We start from the raw sequence: 19,514 nt of genomic DNA on the forward strand, positions 1-19,514 counted from the left end.
TATCGGAAATTATCGGTATCGTTTTTTATTATCAGTATCGTTTTTTATTTTTTATTTTTATTTTTTTATATTAAATCAACATAAAAAACACAAGATACACTTACAATTAGTGCACCAGCCCAAAAAACTCCCCTCCCCCATTTACACTCATTCACACAAAAGGGTTGTTTCTTTCTGTTATTAATATTCTGGTTCCTACATTATATATCAATATATATCAATACAGTCTGCAAGGGATACAGTCCGTAAGCACACATGGTTGTGCGTGCTGCTGGTCCACTAATAGTACTAACCTTTAACAGTTAATTTGACTAATTTTCATTAATTACTAGTTTCTACATAACTGTTTTTATATTGTTTTACTTTCTTTTTTATTCAAGAAAATGTTTTTAATTTATTTATCTTATTTTATTTTATACATTTTTTTTAAAAGTACCTTATCGTCACCATACCTGGTTGTCCAAATGAGGCATAATAATGTGTTAATTCCACGACTGTATATATCGGTTGATATCGGTATCGGTTGATATCGGTAATTAAAGAGTTGGACAATATCGGATATCGGCAAAAAGCCATTATCGGACATCCCTAATCACACCCCATCATTTTCCCTCCCTTCGATAAGATCCTGGTGGGACCCGTTTTCATTTTTTATTAAAAGAAAAATCCATCCATCCATCCATCCATCCATTTTCTACCGCTTATTCCCTTTGGGGTCGACACGATTAATTAATTTTTCAAACTGAGACTCACTGACTTTGGCTAATTTTCTGTGAAGAACATATATCAGCTGTGATGAGGTGGCGACTTGTCCAGGGTGTACCCTGCAGCTGGGATGGGCTCCGGCTCCCCCCGCGACCCCAGGGGGGACAAGCGGTAGAAAGTGGATGGATGGATGGAACATATATCAGAATACATATTTAATGACCACACACACCATATACCCCCCCTACACATTTCTATTACATATAAGATGTCCGAGTCCACTGGACCCGGGGCTAATAAAAGTGTGGAAATTGATGTTCTGTGTACCACATGTACACACACACACACACACACACACACACACACACACACACACACACACACACACACACACACACACACACACACACAGCAGGCCTAGACAGGAGGAGGACAGAGTGTAGGTACACAGAACATCAGAGGGTCAAATGTGCGAGAAAATGAGAGCATACGGTGTTGACAAACAATGTTGCAACCTTGTGTGGGAACCGTAGGTGCAGAAACACAAAAGAAGAATCCCTGTGGGATGCAGAAACTGGCAGAGAAATTTCCCGTGCAACGTTCATATTGTTGTTACTCAGCCAGCGTTTGTGGGTCTGATGGACCCGTTGCATTTTGGGGCTTTTAATGCCTCACAATCAAACACTTTTATGTTAAAATACTGAACCTTATTGGGATAAGGTAAACATGTGTTCGGTATTTTAACATAAAAGTGTTTGATTGTGAGGCATTAAAAGCCACAAAATGCAACGGGTCCACCAGACCCACAAACACTGGCTGAGTAACAACAATATGAACATTACACAAGGGTTGAATTCATATGTGCAGCTCTAATCATTGTTGATTTGGGCCCCGTTTACACTAAGGTTATCCAGGGTAAATCCCACCTAACCTTATCGGTGTCCACACACAACAATGACCCCTTCCGCCCTCCGTCCGCCGGCGCAACGCGACCTAGTACGCATGCGCGGAAAACGCACACGTCATAGTCACGGGGCGGCGGAATAGCTCAGTTGGTAGAGTGGCCGTGCCAGCGAGTTGAGGGTTCCAGGTTCGATCCCCGCTCCCGCCATCCTAGTCACTGCCGTTGTGTCCTTGGGCAAGACACTTTACCCACCTGCTCCCAGTGCCACCCACACTGGTTTAAATGTAACTTAGATATTGGGTTTCACTATGTAAAGCGCTTTGAGTCACTAGAGAAAAGCACTATATAAATTCACTTCACTTCACCTCCAGTGTTGCTTTGTGTGCAAGTTCTTAAATGTAACTTATCTGAAAAATATCCAACTATAGTTTAACATGTAATAACGAATTCGAAATCGTAGTTTTTTCTATATTTTTATTTAATAAATTGTAGGTGTAATTATTTCAGTATAAAAGTTATTTGCTTCAGTCATTAGAATAGAATAGAATACAAAGTACTTTATTGATCCCTGGGGGAAATTCAGCACCACAGTTCGCTCACAATAGACAATAATTGTAATAAATAATATATTATATATATAATATATGAATAATATAAATATATTCTACATTTAAGTGCAGTCAAGGAACATGTGCATTATACAGTCTGATGGCTGTCGGTATGAAGGACCTCCTGTGTCGTTCCGTGTTGCATTTTGGGAGTCTGAGCCTTCCACTGAACGTACTCATTCTCTCCGCAAGGTTCGAGTGTAGTGGGTGGGAGGTGTTGTCCATAATGGCTAGGAGTTTTGCTAGACTTCTCCTCTCTGACACCACCGCCAGAGAGTCTAGCTCCACTCCCACCACGTTACTGGCCTTCTCTACCATCTTGTCCAGTCTGTTTGCGGCCCTCGCTCTCAGCCCGCTGCCCCTGTAGGCCACGGCGTACAAGAAGGCGCCCGCCACCACCGACTCGTAGAACATTTACATCATCTTTGTACAGATCCTAGCCTCCTGAGGAAGTAGAGGCGACTCTGTCCCTTCTTGTAGCGTGTTTTGACCCATTCAGCTTGTTGTCGATGTGTACACCGAGGTATTTATAATCCTCAACCATGTCCACATCGACCCCCCTGATGGAAACAGGGGTCGTCGGAGTACTCCTCCTCCTTCCCAGGTCCACAACATGCTCCTTGGTCTTCTTCACATTGAGCTGGAGGTGGTTCTTTCCACACCATGTGACAAAGTCCTCCACCAGTGCCCTGTATTCCTCATTATCACCATCCTCAATACACCCCACTATCGCAGAGTCATCAGAAAACTTCTGAAGGTGGCAGGACTCTGAGTGATAATGGAAATCGGTGGTGTAGATGGTGAAGAGGAAGGGGGAGAGGACTGTGCCCTGCGGGGCCCCGGTGTTGCTGACCAGCCTGTCAGACACACAGTCCTGCAGTCGCACGTACTGTGGTCTGTCAGTCAGGTAATCAACAACCCAGGACACCAAGGGGGCATTGTCTCCAACTTCACACCCAGTAGTCCAGGCCATATGGTATTGAAAGCACTGGAGAAGTCAAAAAACATGACCCTCACACTGCTCGCAGGCTTGTCTAGGTGGGTGTGGGCTCGGTTCAGCAGGTAGATGACTGCGTCCTCCACTCCCACTCCCGGGGCTGGTAGGCGAATTGGAGTGGGTCCAGGTGGGGCTTGACTGTAGGTCGGAGTTGTTTCAGGACCAACCTCTCCATGGTCTTCATGATATGGGAGGTTAGAGCCACCGGCCTGTAGTCCTTTGACGTGCTGGGTCGCGTGCACTTGGGGTTGGGGACCACGCATGAGGTTAAATATTTTTATTTAATAAATTGTAGGTGTAATTATTTCAGTATAAAAGTGTACAAAGTTTTTTGCTTCGGTCATTAAATGATGATAATCGTGGGCCAGGGCATACAAACATTACGTATTTAACGCTTAATTCTCTAGAGCAGGGGTAGGGAACCTATGGCTCTCGAGACACATGTGGCTCTTTTGATGACTGCATCTGGCTCTCAGATATATCTTACCTGACATTGCTTAACACGATAATTCATTAATAATTCCGCTGATAATCAGTGTTAAAAATAACCACATATCAACCAGACTACAAAGCCATCAGCAAAATCATGCAGCACCAGAAGTCGCGTTAATGGTAAGAAGTATTTTATGTATTGTTGGTTAGCTTCAGAATAACACTGTTAATAAAAATAATAAGAAACTTATTATACTCTAAAAATGTTGGTCTTACTTAAAAATGCACGCATTTAGTTGTATTCAGTGTTAACATTTTTTATACGGCTCTTACAAAAGTACATTTTAAAATATTTGGCTTTCATGGCTCTCTCAGCCAAAAAGGTTCCCGACCTCTGCTCTAGAGTCTACATCAACCTCAGATCTATCCGTCAATTCAAATGTTTTTTTTAAAGGGGAACATTATCACAATTTCAGAAGGGTTAAAACCATTAAAAATCAGTTCCCAGTGGCTTATTTTATTTTTCGAAGTTTTTTTCAAAATTTTACCCATCACGCAATATCCCTAAAAAAAGCTTGAAAGTGCCTGATTTTAACCATCGTTATATACACCCGTCCATTTTCCTGTGACGTCACACAGTGATGCCAATACAAACAAACATGGCGACATAGCGACATTAGCTCGGATTCAGACTCGGATTTCAGCGGCTTAACACTGTCTGATAAGATAATTACTAACAACTATGAACTAGGTTTACGGCATATGAAATACATTTGGCAACAACATGCACTTTGAGAGTGCAGACAGCCCATTTCAGGCGCGCTAAGAACATATATTTTTCCACGATTTCAACACTCAGGTTAACCATACCTAAATAGACACAAAATTGTCAGAGTTTGTAGGACGCGAACCCCAAGATGCAGAGAAGGCGGAAGGCGTTATACGGGAAAACATGATTTAATGTTCGAAATAAAGTAAAAACACAAACTAGGAACAGGCAAAATGGAAACAGGAACCAGAAAACAGAAAAACTGGAAATAGCAAACGGCTAACAGGATCTGGCTAACAGGAAAACAAGAAGCTAGGAGAAACCAACCGTAAATAGCTATAAGGAACAGCTTACCGCTATGACGACAGCGACAAGGACAGGTAGACACTACAATGACAATCAGGTAGTGATGACAATGATCCAGCAATGACTGGAGGAGAAGGCAGGTTTAAATAGTAGCTGGCTGATTGACACCAGGTGTGGCCAGGTGCCAATCAGCCACAGCTGAGGGGAAGCAGCATCCAGGGAGACACTCAGGAAACTAAGACAAACACAGAGAAAAAACTAAAACACAGTCAAACTGTCAGGGACAAGCCTGACAGTAGCCCCCCTTCCTATAACGGATACCAGACGTTCTAGAACCCCCCCCCCCAAAAAAAGTCCAAAGTCACGGGAGGGTGGAGGGAGGACAAGGAGGTGGGCCACCAGGCCAAGTGTCCCCGCAACCAGCGAGGAAGAGTTAGGTGGCGACGGCGAGTTGAACGCCGCCGCAATTGGCGAGGCGGCTCGACCGCCGGCGTGGGAGGACCCACCGGAGACGATGGTGGTGGCGCCCTCTGCTGGCCCACCGGAGAGGATGGTGGTGGCGCCCTCTGCTGGCCCACCGGGGAGGATGGTGGTGGCGCCCTCTGCTGGCCCACCGGGGAGGATGGTGGTGGCGCCCTCTGCTGGCCCACCGGGGAGGATGGTGGTGGCGCCCTCTGCTGGCCCACCGGGGAGGATGGTGGTGGCGCCCTCTGCTGGCCCACCGGGGAGGATGGTGGTGGTGCCCTCTGCTGGCCCACCGGGGAGGATGGTGGTGGCGCCCTCTGCTGGCCCACCGGGGAGGATGGTGGTGGCGCCCTCTGCTGGCCCACCGGAGTGCATGGTGGCGCCCTCTGCTGCTGGCCCACCGGAGAAGAGGATGGTGGCGCCCTCTGCTGCTGGCCCACCGGAGAGGAGGATGGTGGCGCCCTCTGCTGCTGGCCCACCGGAGAGGAGGATGGTGGCGCCCTCTGCTGCTGGCCCACCGGAGAGGAGGATGGTGGCGCCGTCTGCTGCTGGCCCACCGGAGAGGAGGATGGTGGTGCCGTCTGCTGCTGGCCCACCGGAGAGGATGGTGGCGCCGTCTGCTGCTGGCCCACCGGAGAGGATGGTGGTGCCGTAGGTTGTAGACCCACCGGAGTGCATGGTGGCGTCTGCCGGCCCACCGGAGTGCATGGTGGCGTCTGCCGGCCCACCGGACTGCATGGTGGCGTCTGCCGGCCCACCGGACTGCATGGTGGCGTCTGCCGGCCCACCGGACTGCATGGTGGCGTCTGCCGGCCCACCGGACTGCATGGTGGCGTCTGCCGGCCCACCGGAGAGGATGGCGCCGTCTGTTGCAGACCCACTGGGGTGAGGAGTAGCTGTGCGTCCCCAGCTGCACACCTACTCATAGCCCCCCCCTCAAGGGACGGATCCAAGACGTCCCACGAGAAACCAACACAGGACAGGGATGGGTGGGAGGGATTGCAAAAAGAGGCAAAGCTTTTTTTTGATTCGGCCATCAACGATAAAGCTTTGTTTAGTCTCTCCGCCAAGGAAATCTCCGCGAGGTTCGTACTAGGCTGGATCATTATGTCAGAGTTTGTAGGACGCGAACCCCAAGATGCAGAGAAGGCTGAAGGCGTTATACGGGAAAACATGATTTAATGTTCGAAATAAAGTAAAAACACAAACTAGGAACAGGCAAAATGGAAACAGGAACCAGAAAACAGAAAAACTGGAAATAGCAAACGGCTAACAGGAAAACAAGAAGCTAGGAGAAACCAACCGTAAATAGCTATAAGGAACAGCTTACCGCTATGACGACAGCGACAAGGACTGGTAGACACTACAATGACAATCAGGTAGTGATGACAATGATCCAGCAATGACTGGAGGAGAAGGCAGGTTTAAATAGTAGCTGGCTGATTGACACCAGGTGTGGCCAGGTGCCAATCAGCCACAGCTGAGGGGAAGCAGCATCCAGGGAGACACTCAGGAAACTAAGACAAACACAGAGAAAAAACTAAAACACAGTCAAACTGTCAGGGACAAGCCTGACAAAAATACTGCATTACACAAGACTACCCGAATGTACTCGAATGATTGAAAAAAATAAATGTTTTTAAGCTAAATTATTGGTAAACACAGTTTATGTATAATAATTTACGTAAAACCGCGAGTAATGAATAAAGTTTTCATCAATTAATATATTCTGTAGACATACCCTCATCCGCTCTCTTTTCCTGAAAGCTGATCTGTCCAGTTTTGGAGTTGATGTCAGCAGGCCAGGGAAGCTAGGGTCGATATTCTTCTCTTGATCATCTTCGGTGGCATAAGGGACGGTGTGAGCCAAGACATCCAGGGGGTTTAGCTCGCTCGTCTGCGGGAACAAACTGCCGCCATTGCTTGCTGTGCTACCGAGGTCCGTTGTCCCTGAATTGCTCACACACTCCGGCAGATTCAATGGGGGTCTGGCGGCAGATTTCTTTGACTTTATCGTTGGAAATGCATCTGCTTTGAGTGTCGCAGGATATCCACACATTCTTGCCATCTCTGTCGTAGCATAGCTTTCGTCGGTAAAGTGTGCGGAACAAACGACTGACCATTTCGTCGGCTTTCCCCACACCCTCGTATTTTGAACAAATTTCATCCAATTTCTTGCCACTTTCGCATCTTTGGGCCACTGGTGCAACTTGAATCCGTCCCTGTTCGTGTTGTTACACCCTCCGACAACACACCAACGAAAGTGTGACGTCATCGCTCCGAGAGCGAATAATAGAAAGGCGTTTAATTCGCCAAAATTCACCCATTTAGAGTTCGGAAATCGGTTAAAAAAAATATATGGTCTTTTTTCTGCAACATCAAGGTATATATTGACGCTTACATAGGTCTGGTGATAATGTTCCCCTTTAATGTTTTTTTGTTGGTTTGTTTTCCCCCCTTTTTGTCAAAAAGAAACGGAGGCAGTATTTGTGATTGATAAAACCTTCGGCGAATCAAAATTCAAGAAATTGTACTGGAAAGCTCATTACTTTGAAGACGACCAATAAAAACGCAATAAACGGGGACGGAAATTTGACTTGTCAAATATAAGCAAAACTAAACAGGCAGAAAGCGATAATCAATAATAAAACAAACAAGAAGACTGGAGTTTTGACCCGGAAAAGGCAGGGTTGGTAAAAAATAAAATAAAATCAGCGTCCTGGGGACGCTCGGACTTCCGGAAATGCGCGTCCTTTCTGATAGTGATGGGTTGATGAGGCGTCATGAAGCGTTTCGACACATTGCAAAACTGTACTGATACTGTGTCACTAAATACTGACATCTGCTGGACATTAAAAATCCCTACAGGCAACCTATGGACCGACTCAACTGACACTGATTTTATGAGTATATACAATAATATAAACCAAGTCATTGTATTTCATTTAGGATTATTTCATATCTTCATTTAAATAAAAATATATTTTTATCTTTTTTAGATACAGTCAATAAAAAATGTGAACATGTATCATAACATGGAAATCTAAGAGAATGTGTTGAGAATGAGGATGCTTGTGGACTGGGATTTTTTTAAATTAATTTTTTTACACATTTTTATTTAAAAAAAAACAGTTTTTCCAACGTATTCAATTTTAGACGATTTCTTTCATTGATTGATTGAGACTTTTATTAGTAGATTGCACAGTGAAGTACATATTCCGTACAATTGACCACTAAATGGTAACACCCCAATAAGTTTTTCAACTTGTTTAAGTCGGGGTCCACTTAAATTGATTCATGATACAGATATATACTAACATCATAATACAGTCATCACACAAGTTAATCATCAGAGTATATACATTGAATTATTTACATTATTTACAATCCGGGGTGTGGGATATAGAGGGGGGGGGTTAGGTTTGGTTGATATCAACACTTCAGTCGTCTCTTCTTAGTTATTATTTCTCCGGCTGTAGAAAAGACCCGCTCACAGGGCACAGAGGAGGCGTCAGTGCGACACAGTTCGCGTATCGGTCACATGACCAAAACAGCTCATGATCGGTCACGTGACTTTCTAAAAGCAGTACGCGCACCGACACAGGCTCGACGCATGCGCCGATGCATCGGTGTTGCCGGACCCATCACTACTTTCTGATTTCAATGCGTAAAAAGACATAAAAAGAGCGTTAAAGCCAACTGTGGATTTACGTGAGACCAGACAGGTCTTGTAAAGATGACTGCAGTGATATAAGTGTCATTTGTCTGTGATAAATATGAAGTTTGATCCTGAAATGTAAACCACTGCCATAACATTTTCAGTACTAACCTCTTCCATGCAACGTTCCCTCTAAGGTGCGCGCCTGCGCAATTGCGCACTGCTCACGCATCCTCTGCGCACAGCAAATTAATGCCGCGCAGGAAATCAAAAATCCCATCTGAACTCTAAACGAAATAAACACATTACAGTCTACTCTGTATGATTTTGCAATGCAACTCTGTGAGAGACAGGTGACAACAAGAGTGGCCCCAATGAATAAAACAATCTTTGTCAACACAGGTCAATTATCGTCTGTCGAGACACTTCACGGACAGGAATTCCATCAATCACTTTATTGAGCAAAACTGTTTGTAACCACACCAAAAACTTGAGTAAAAAAAACTTTTATCTATAAAAACTGGTAATTTTCTGCCATACAAACCAGGCTTAAACCAACGTTATAATCCGTCGTTTCAACAGAAGCCGCTCGCTCTGTCTCACCTGCACCAACACAAGCACTCATGGCACTTAGCCAGTGCTGCGTTTATGGCCACACAAAAAGTGGGACAACCCCAACGCCACACAATGTGTAAATGCCAGGTTGTAACACTTAACTCCACAATCAGATGTGTGCTTATTTTACTGCCATTTATTAAGAATGTTAATCTAAGGATATTATTCATGAAATATTGTCACTAGATTTCATAAATGCTAATAAAAAGATGTATTTTACAGACAGAAAGTTACAGGAACTAAATGTAATCTCTGAACGGGGTAACATTTCTTTTAAAGGCAGGACCCGCAGCCAGACATACAATACTAGCACATAGGTCATGAAAAACATGTTTTTTTGTTATTGTCATTGTAAGAGGGCAAAATGACTTATGTCAGAAAATTATTTTAATAAAACATTTAAATTGTTATGATGTCAGGTTTGGGACAGGTGTGACGCTGATGTGGCCACAGTGTGCACGTCTGATGTTGCTCACATGCTCAGGGAGTTTGTGCGTTTGCTCACACACATGAAAAATTAGAGGGAACATTGCTTCCATGCAAGGTCAAAGGGGCTCAAGATTTTAGTTGTGACGGTTTTTGGTGAATCAGACTTTCAAAATGTCATATGACATTTTTAAAAGGTTGGTATGGGGCAGGGGCCGGCAACCCAAAACGTTGAACGAGCCATATTGGACCAAAAATACAAAACACAAATCTGTCTGGAGCCGCAAAAAATTAAAAGCCGTATATACTGTAAGTGTTATAATGAAAGCAACACATGACGTAAGTGTCTATATTAGCTATAATAGCCTACTATCAAAATGACTGTGTCGCAGACTGAAGCAAATCGTCCTTGACAGAAATGTTGAAATTTAGTCTACACATTTTTACAACATTAGAAACCATTAGTAAATCAGAGGCTACTCAGAAAGTGAGATAACTCCTGGAAATGACTGGCTTTTAATGGCCAAAGGTATAGATGTGTGTGTCCAAGTTAAAGGGGAACATTATCACAATTTCAGAAGGGTTAAAACCATTAAAAATCAGTTCCCAGTGGCTTATTTTATTTTTCGAAGTTTTTTTCAAAATTTTACCCATCACGCAATATCCCTAAAAAAAGCCTGATTGTAACCATAGTTATATACACCCGTCCATTTTCCTGTGACGTCACACAGTGATGCCAATACAAACAAACATGGCGGATAGAACAGCAAGGTATAGCGACATTAGCTCGTATTCAGACTCGGATTTCAGCGGTTTAAGCGATTCAACAGATTACGAATGTATTGAAACGGATGGTTGTAGTGTGGAGGCAGGTAGCGAAAACGAAATTGAAGAAGAAACTGAAGCTATTGAGCCATATCGGTTTGAACCGTATGCAAGCGAAACCGACAAAAACGACACGACAGCCAGCGACACGGGAGAAAGCGAGGACGAATTCGGCGATCGCCTTCTAACCAACGATTGGTATGTGTTTGTTTGGCATTAAAGGAAACTAACAACTATGAACTAGGTTTACAGCATATGAAATACATTTGGCAACAACATGCACTTTGAAAGTGCAGACAGCCCAGTTTTCATCAATTAATATATTCTGTAGACATACCCTCATCCGCTATCTTTTCCTGAAAGCTGATCTGTCCAGTCCAGTTGGAAATGCATCTGCTTTGAGTGTCGCAGGATATCCACACATTCTTGCCATCTCTGTCGTAGCATAGCTTTCGTCGGTAAAGTGTGCGGAACAAACGTCCAATTTCTTGCCACTTTCGCATCTTTGGGCCACTGGTGCAACTTCAATCCGTCCCTGTTCGTGTTGTTACACCCTCCGAGAACACACCAACGAGGCATGATGTCTCCAAGGTACGGAAAACAGTCGAAAAAACGGAAAATAACAGAGCTGATTTGACTCGGTGTTTGTAATGTGTTTGAGAAAATGGCGGATTGCTTCTCGATGTGATGTCACGTTGTGACGTCATCGCTCCGAGAGCGAATAATAGAAAGGCGTTTAATTCGCCAAAATTCACCCATTTAGAGTTCGGAAATCGGTTAAAAAAAAAAAAAAGGTCTTTTTTCTGCAACATCAAGGTATATATTGACGCTTACATAGGTCTGGTGATAATGTTCCCCTTTAAAGGAAACGACAGGTTGTCTTCTTTTAATAGATTTATTACAATCTTTGGCAAGCTAGGTAATGTTTGCTGTGGTTTGGAACAATGTGGCACACAAACAACTATCTGAAATGCAACCATTATTACATACAGATAATGTGTCATGAGACATGCAAAACTAAATGATATACAAAGAGGATACAAGTAAAGGGTATTAAATTAGCTCAAATATACCTATAAATTGAGGCATAATGATGCAATATGTACATACAGCTAGCCGAAATAGCATGTTAGCATTGATATGCCTGATTAGCAGTCCAACAAATCAATAACATCAACAAAGCGCACCTTTGTGCATTCACGCACAGTGTAAAACGTTTGGTGGACAGAGTCGAGGCGCATGATGTGTCAAAACGTGCGCACCAAGTGCATAAGCAAAAACATTGACGCTACTCAAGAGTGCAACGCTTAGTCAGCACTGCGGAGATCCAGCCAGTGGCCAATACACACATACCTACATGTTTGATTCATTGAAGTATTTTAATGCATGTTTATACTGAAAATGTAATACCATCGTACTTTTTAAGTGCATAAAATCAAATATGTTACCAAAAGTACCACAAACTCTTGCCTAAATAGTTGTGTTCCACCTTTAAAAACACAAAACCTGGATTAAAAGTAATTATTTTCCTTGAAATATTCTGTTTACTATTTTGACGAGAGAGATATTTTATTGGACTTACCCAAACCAGTCACATGACTGGTAAGCCCAGCAACAGTTTGTCATCCAAGTGGCAATTAGACGCCAAATTAGATATGTTGTGTGTGTCTTTAACTGAAGATGTGTGATGATTTCTTGTCCCAGATGGACGGGGACGGTTCCACTACCGACGCCTCCCAGCTGGGCATCGCTGGGGAGTATATACCATCCACACACTACGTGCTCCAGCAAGATGGTGATGGTATGCTCTTGCTTTTGTTTTTTTACTATCTTAAAATAACAAAGAGCGCACATGAGATATTGCATTACTACAAAACCTCTTGTCTCTTTATGGTTCTTTGTAGCCATAAAAGGGAAATACTGACATCTGGTGGCTGATTGTTACTCCTACACCAATATTGTACAGTAGATTTACAATCAAAGGCAAAAAAAAAATCAGATGCACCCATATAAATCCCTAAAAATAATACTTTAACCCCTTTAATATGCCTCTTAGCTATTAAACACATTCAAAATGATTTTTTTTCCCACTTACAGAAACAATCCCAGGCATGTTATATTCAACTTTACACTTGAAAAGATGCAGTAAAACGTCACATTTTGTCGAAGCATCTTCCTGCTGGAGAATGTTGAGTGAATTGATTTGGAGACAGCACCCTCTGCTGGAATTATAGCTGCAGCACTCTTTTTCACCGGCACATGATGCAATTAAACCACTTCCTGTTTAAGTTACCTTTTAAAAAACACATTTAAAGGGGAACTGTACTAAATGTTGCCCATCATTCACAAGTCGTATGTGAGACAAGAACACATATGTATTGTTATTATTATTATTATTTTGTTGCATTGTTCTATATGGATAGCAATGGTGCTAATGGGTGTAATCCATTTTGCCTCAAAAGTCCTCTTAAAAACATCCAAAAAAGTGCCAACAATACTCCAATTACATGTGGTGACCTGAATATTAACAAGTGTTAGCTATTTTATTATCAGTGCTAATGCAGAGGAACTACTTTTAGTTGTGCCGTGATCACAGAGAGCTAACGCGCTTATGCTGCTATATAGACTTGTTGAGCTGCTGCATCGCGTCTGAGTTGGTGAAAGTTTATTCTAGATTCTAAATCATGCCTCTCACCTGGATAGTAGAATATAGTAGGCACTTATTTTTAACTCTTTGTGAGGATTACAATTAATTGATCATGTTAAGGAGAAGATATAAACATCCCAGCAGTCTTTATTGCGGTGAGAGCAGACATTGTACAGTAAGTGATTGTTTTATTATGTCTGTTGTTTCTCTTCAAGTCTGCCATGATTAGTAGTGTTTTGATGCCCCATCTACAGTATCTGCCTTTGAACAATATTACTTCCTAGCAACGAAGTTAGCGCCCACATACCTGAAGTATCTTTTACCACAGAAGATTGTGGATTGCTCCCATTGGAATCTTGCTGCTCTTGTACATCATTCGGCATATCTTTGTCTGTGACTAGGCTGTCAAGGGTGAATGGAGAATCCCAACTCCTGTGAGAGCTTGTGTCAATATCTGATGTTTCTATTCCAAATTGAATGGACGTAGTTGATGGAGAACCGCCCCAGATCTGCTCGCATAGTTGGAAGTAGGGCCAATATCTCGATATTTTTAGGCCATATCGCGATACACAATATATATCTCGATATTTTTGCCTTAGCCTTGAATGAACACTTGATACATATAATCACAGCACTATGATGATTCTATGTGTCTACATTAAAACATTCTTCTTCATACTGCATTGATATATGCTCATTTTAAACTTTCATGCAGAGAGGGAAATCACAACTAAGTCAATTTAGCCAAACTGTATTTATTAAACAGTTACTAAGCAGTGGCACAAACATTCATGTCATTTCCAAAACAGAAAGTGCAAGATTTTCAGAGACATTTTAAAACAAGCTATAAGTGCACTTTTGTGCATGACACACAAGATATTTCAATAAGTGTCACATAAAAATGAGCTGCATATCAAATAGTACAAACTATAAATATCATCAAAGGGTTCAGAGAATCTGGAGAAATCACTGCACCTAAGCAGCTAAGCCCGTGACCTTCGATCCCTCAGGCTGTACTGCATCAGCAAGCGACATCAGTGTGTAAAGGATATCACCACATGGGCTCAGGAACACTTCAGAAACCCACTGTCAGTAACTACAGTTGGTCGCTACATCTGTAAGTGCAAGTTAAAACTCTCCTGTGCAAGGCGAAAACCGTTTATCAATAACACCCAGAAACGCCGTCGGATTCGCTGGGCCTGAGCTCATCTAAGATGGACTGATGCAAAGTGGAAAAGTGTTCTGTGGTCTGACGAGTCCACATTTAAAATTGTTTTTGGAAACTGTGGACGTCGTGTCCTCCGGACCAAAGAGGAAAAGAACCATCCGGATTGTTATAGGTGCAAAGTTGAAAAGACAGCATCTGTGATGGTATGGGGGTGTATTAGTGCCCAAGACATGGATAACTTACACATCTGTGAAGGCGCCATTAATGCTGAAAGGTACATACAGGTTTTGGAGCAACATATGTTGCCATCCAAGCAACGTTACCATGTGCGCCCCTGCTTATTTCAGCAAGACAATGCCAAGCAGCGTGTTACATCAACGTGGCTTCATAGTAAAAGAGTGCGGGTACTAGACTGGCCTGCCTGTAGTCCAGACCTGTCTCCCATTGAAAATGTGTGGCGCATTATGAAGCCTAAAATAGCACAACGGAGACCCCCGGACTGTTGAACAACTTAAGCTGTACATCAAGCAAGAATAGGAAATAATTCCACCTGAGAAGCTTAAAAAATGTGTCTCAGTTCCCAAACGTTTACTGAGTGTTGTTAAAAGGAAAGGCCATGTAACACAGTGGTGAACATGCCCTTTCCCAACTACTTTGTCACGTGTTGCAGCCATGAAATTCTAAGTTAATTATTTGCAAAGAAAAAATAAAGTTTATGAGTTTGAACATCAAATATCTTGTCTTTGTAGTGCATTCAATTGAATATGGGTTGAAAAGGATTTGCAAATAATTGTATTCCGTTTATATTTACATCTAACACAATTTCCCAACTCATATGGAAACGGGGTTTGTAGAAGCACAAAAATGAATACATGTATATTCACACTATATGACGGTTTTTCCAGACGATGCTGACGAAGGTATGAACGATCATGAGGAAGGGGGCTCAAAGGACAACTACAGGGAGCAGGACATCTATCTCCCCATCGCTAATGTGGCTCGCATCATGAAGAACGCTGTCCCACAAACCGGAAAGGTTTGTCAGTCCCGTAGACAAGTCTTCTACAGGCTCAGCAAGCATAGGCCTGTTTGCCCGCAGATCGCCAAAGACGCTAAGGAGTGCGTGCAGGAGTGCGTGAGCGAGTTCATCAGCTTCATCACCAGCGAGGCGAGCGAGCGCTGCCACCAGGAGAAGCGCAAGACCATCAACGGCGAGGACATCCTGTTCGCCATGTCCACGCTGGGCTTCGACATGTACGTGGAGCCGCTCAAGCTCTACCTGCAGAAGTTCCGAGAGGTGAGCCGGCAAAAGCCGTAACGCACGTTCTCCCTTCTAGAAAGAAACTGGCGCCTCGTTTGTAATACATGGAAGTGTAATTCACCAAGGCTGCCACTAGGTGGAGCAGCATGACAGCAATTGTGCTTTTTTGTGATGTCATTATGTCTTGGCACTTGGCAAGATGTCCTATGGCAGGGCTGCTTAACCTTTGTCGCCTGGAGCCCAACTGCTCCACAAGTAACACTCAATTAGTTGCCTTACTCTTAATCATACTCAATAATTATATTGAAGCGACTTACAGTTTAACAGGATAAACCATGTCAAATGATGTGAAAACATGCGTTAATCACAGAGATGATTATCAAGGCTTAGGTCAGGCTGATTACAAAATTAATACTAATCAAATACACTGCAAAGGAAGGTACCCGTAAACAATGTTCGCTCTAAGGTGCGTGCCTGCGCAATTGCGCATTGCTCACGCGTCCTCCGCACTCGGCAAGTCTATGCCGCGCACAAAATCAAATCCCATCTGGACTGTATGATTCTGCAATGCAACAGTGAGTGACAGGTGGCGACAAGCGCCAAAATGTTTGTCAACCCTGTTCAGTTATTGTAATGTTTGTTGACGCTTTAAGGAGGACAGACATAAAGGCCTACTGAAATGCGATTTTCTTATTTAAACGGGGATAGCAGGTCCATTCTATGTGTCATACTTGATCATTTCGCGATATTCCCATATTTTTGCTGAAAGGATTTAGTAGAGAACATCAACGATAAAGTTCGCAACTTTTGATCGTTGATAAAAAAGCCTTGCCTGTACCGGAAGTAGCAGACGATATGCGCGTGACGTCACAGGTTGTGGAGCTCCTCACATCTGCACATTGTTTACAATCATGGCCACCAGCAGCGAGAGCGATTCGGACCGAGAAAGCGACAATTTCCCCATTAATTTGAGCGAGGATGAAAGATTCGTGGATGAGGAAAGTGGGAGTGAAGGACTAGAGGGCAGTGGGAGCGATTCAGATAGGGAAGATGCTGTGAGAGGCGGGTGGGACCTGATATTCAGCTGGGAATGACTAAAACAGTAAATAAACACAAGACATATATATACTCTATTAGCCACAACACAACCAGGCTTATATTTAATATGCCACAAATGAATCCCGCATAACAAACACCTCCCCCCTCCCGTCCATATAACCCGCCAATACAACTCAAACACCTGCACAACACACTCAATCCCACAGCCCAAAGTACCGTTCACCTCCCCAAAGTTCATACAGCACATATATTTCCCCAAAGTTACGTACGTGACATGCACATAGCGGCACGCACGTACGGGCAAATGATCAAATGTTTGGAAGCCGCAGCTGCATGCGTACTCACGGTACCGCGTCTGCCTATCCAACTCAAAGTCCTCCTGGTAAGAGTCTCTGTTGTCCCAGTTCTCCACAGGTCAATGGTAAAGCTTGACTGTCATCTTTCGGGAATGTAAACAATGAAACACCGGCCGTGTTTGTGTTGTTGCAGCCGCCCGCAATACACCGCTTCCCACCTACAGCTTTCTTCTTTGCTTCTTTGCATTGTTCATTGAACAAATTGCAAAAGATTCACCAACACAGATGTCCAGAATACTGTGGAATTTTGCGATGAAAACAGACGACTTAATAGCTGGCCACCATGCTGTCCCAAAATGTCCTCTACAATCCGTGACGTCACGTGCAGACGTCATCATACCAAGACGTTTTGAGCAGGATATTTCGCGCAAAATTTAAAATTGCACTTTAGTAAGCTAACCCGGCCGTATTGGCATGTGTTGCAATGTTAAGATTTCATCATTGATATATAAACTATCAGACTGCGTGGTCGGTAGTAGTGGGTTTCAGTAGGCCTTTAATTGAGCAAAACTGTTTTCATTCGCCTCGTGCTGTAACCACACCGAAAACATGAATAAAAACACTTCTATCTAGTAGGGGTGTAACGGTACACAAAAATTTCGGTTCGGTACGTACCTCTGTTTAGAGGTCACGATTTGGTTCATTTTCGGTACAGTAAGAAAACAACAAAATATACATTTTTTGGTTATTTACCAAATTTGTAAACAATGGCATAACATACATATACACACAGGGTCCATTGCCAGGGTTAATGTGGTCAACATACAGTATTTTCCGCACCATAAGCCGCCCTGGGTTATAAGCCGCGCCTTCAATGAACGGCATATTTCAAAACTTTGTCCACCAAGCCGCCCTGGGTTATAAGCCGCGCCTTCAATGAACGGCATATTTCAAAACTTTGTCCACCTATAAGCCGCCCCGTGTTATAAGCCGCATCTAACTGCGCTAAAGGGAATGTAAAAAAAACAGTCAGATAGGTCAGTCAAACTTTAATAATATATTAAAAACCAGCGTGATGTGGGCGCGCATGGAGTCGTATATCAACATGGACGGAGCTGCGTGAAAAAAGCCACCCGGCCTCTTCGCGTAAACTTCCCTTAACCACTCGCTCACCTTTTCTTCATCCATCCATCCCTTCGAGTTAGCTTTTATGATGACGCCGGCTGGAAAGGTCTCTTTTGGCAAGGTCTTCCTTTTGAATATCACCATGGGTGGAAGTTTCTGGCATTAGCATGGCAAGCTAGAACCACAGTGAAGGATGACTTCTCATTCCCTGTGGTGCGAATATTCACCGTACGTGCTCCCGTTGTATCCACAGTGCGGTTCACAGGAATATCAAAAGTCAGTGGAACCTCGTCCATGTTGATAATGTTCTCTGGCCGGATCTTTTTTTCAGCTATCTTGTTTTTACAATATGCACGGAAAGTAGCCAGCTTTTCTTGAAAGTCTTTAGGCAGTTGCTGTGAAATAGTAGTCCGTGTGCGGATGGAGAGATTGCGTCTTTTCATGAACCGGAAACCTGTCGCTTATTAGGAGCCATTTTGTGGTCTTTACAGATGTAAACACACAAAGGAAATGAAACGTAATATCCGCGCGCTTCTTCTTCTTCTACGGGGGCGGGTGGTTGCTTACAGTAGAAGAAGAAGCGCTTCCTGTTCTATGGGGGCGGGTGCTTACCTTGGCGGTTGCTTGCGTAGAAGAAGAAGCGCTTCCTCTTCTACGGGGAAAAAAGATGGCGGCTGTTTACCGTAGTTGCGAGACCTAAACTTTATGAAAATGAATCTTAATATTAATCCATATATAAAGCGCACCGGGTTATAAGCCGCACTGTCAGCTTTTGAGTAAATTTGTGGTTTTTAGGTGCGGCTAATAGTGCGGAAAATACGGTATATAAAATAAAAACGAAATAAGATAAGGCTCAGAATGGTTTCTTAACAAAACCTTTCTACATATAAAGTGCTTTTTTTGATTGATTGATTGAGACTTTTATTAGTAGATTGCACAGTACAGTACATATTCCGTACAATTGACTAAATGGTAACACCCCAATAAGTTTTTCAACTTGTTTAAGTCAGGGTCCACGTTAGTCAACATTTAACTGCCTCAAGTTGTTGCTCAGATTAAATAAAATGACAAAACTTTTCTCCTACATATAAAAAGTGCAACATTAAACAGTTTCAAGTAAGGATGTCCCGATCCAGGTTTTTGCACTTCCGATCCGATACCGATACTGGCCTATCCGAGCATGTATTAAAGTTTAAAGTTATTTAGCCTACTTAGTTGTCAGATTCATGTTGAAAAAGGTTTTAGTAC

The 19,514-nt window shown here is 43.2% G+C and overlaps 1 protein-coding gene across 3 annotated transcripts in view; it reads left to right on the forward strand.

The window, feature by feature from the left end:
• The window catches only part of nfyba (nuclear transcription factor Y, beta a), a 30,931-nt gene that overhangs the window by 3,110 nt on the left and 8,307 nt on the right, over nt 1-19,514 (forward strand). For all 3 annotated transcript variants that reach the window (XM_061961237.2, XM_061961236.1, XM_061961238.1), the window contains exons 2-4: nt 12,415-12,511; nt 15,431-15,561; nt 15,625-15,822. In XM_061961237.2, the coding sequence (XP_061817221.1) occupies nt 12,415-12,511; nt 15,431-15,561; nt 15,625-15,822 (426 nt within the window). The remainder of the gene's footprint in view (nt 1-12,414; nt 12,512-15,430; nt 15,562-15,624; nt 15,823-19,514) is intronic.

This window comes from Nerophis lumbriciformis, linkage group LG05 (genome assembly GCF_033978685.3).
Source record: "Nerophis lumbriciformis linkage group LG05, RoL_Nlum_v2.1, whole genome shotgun sequence".
Lineage (NCBI taxonomy): Eukaryota > Metazoa > Chordata > Actinopteri > Syngnathiformes > Syngnathidae > Nerophis > Nerophis lumbriciformis.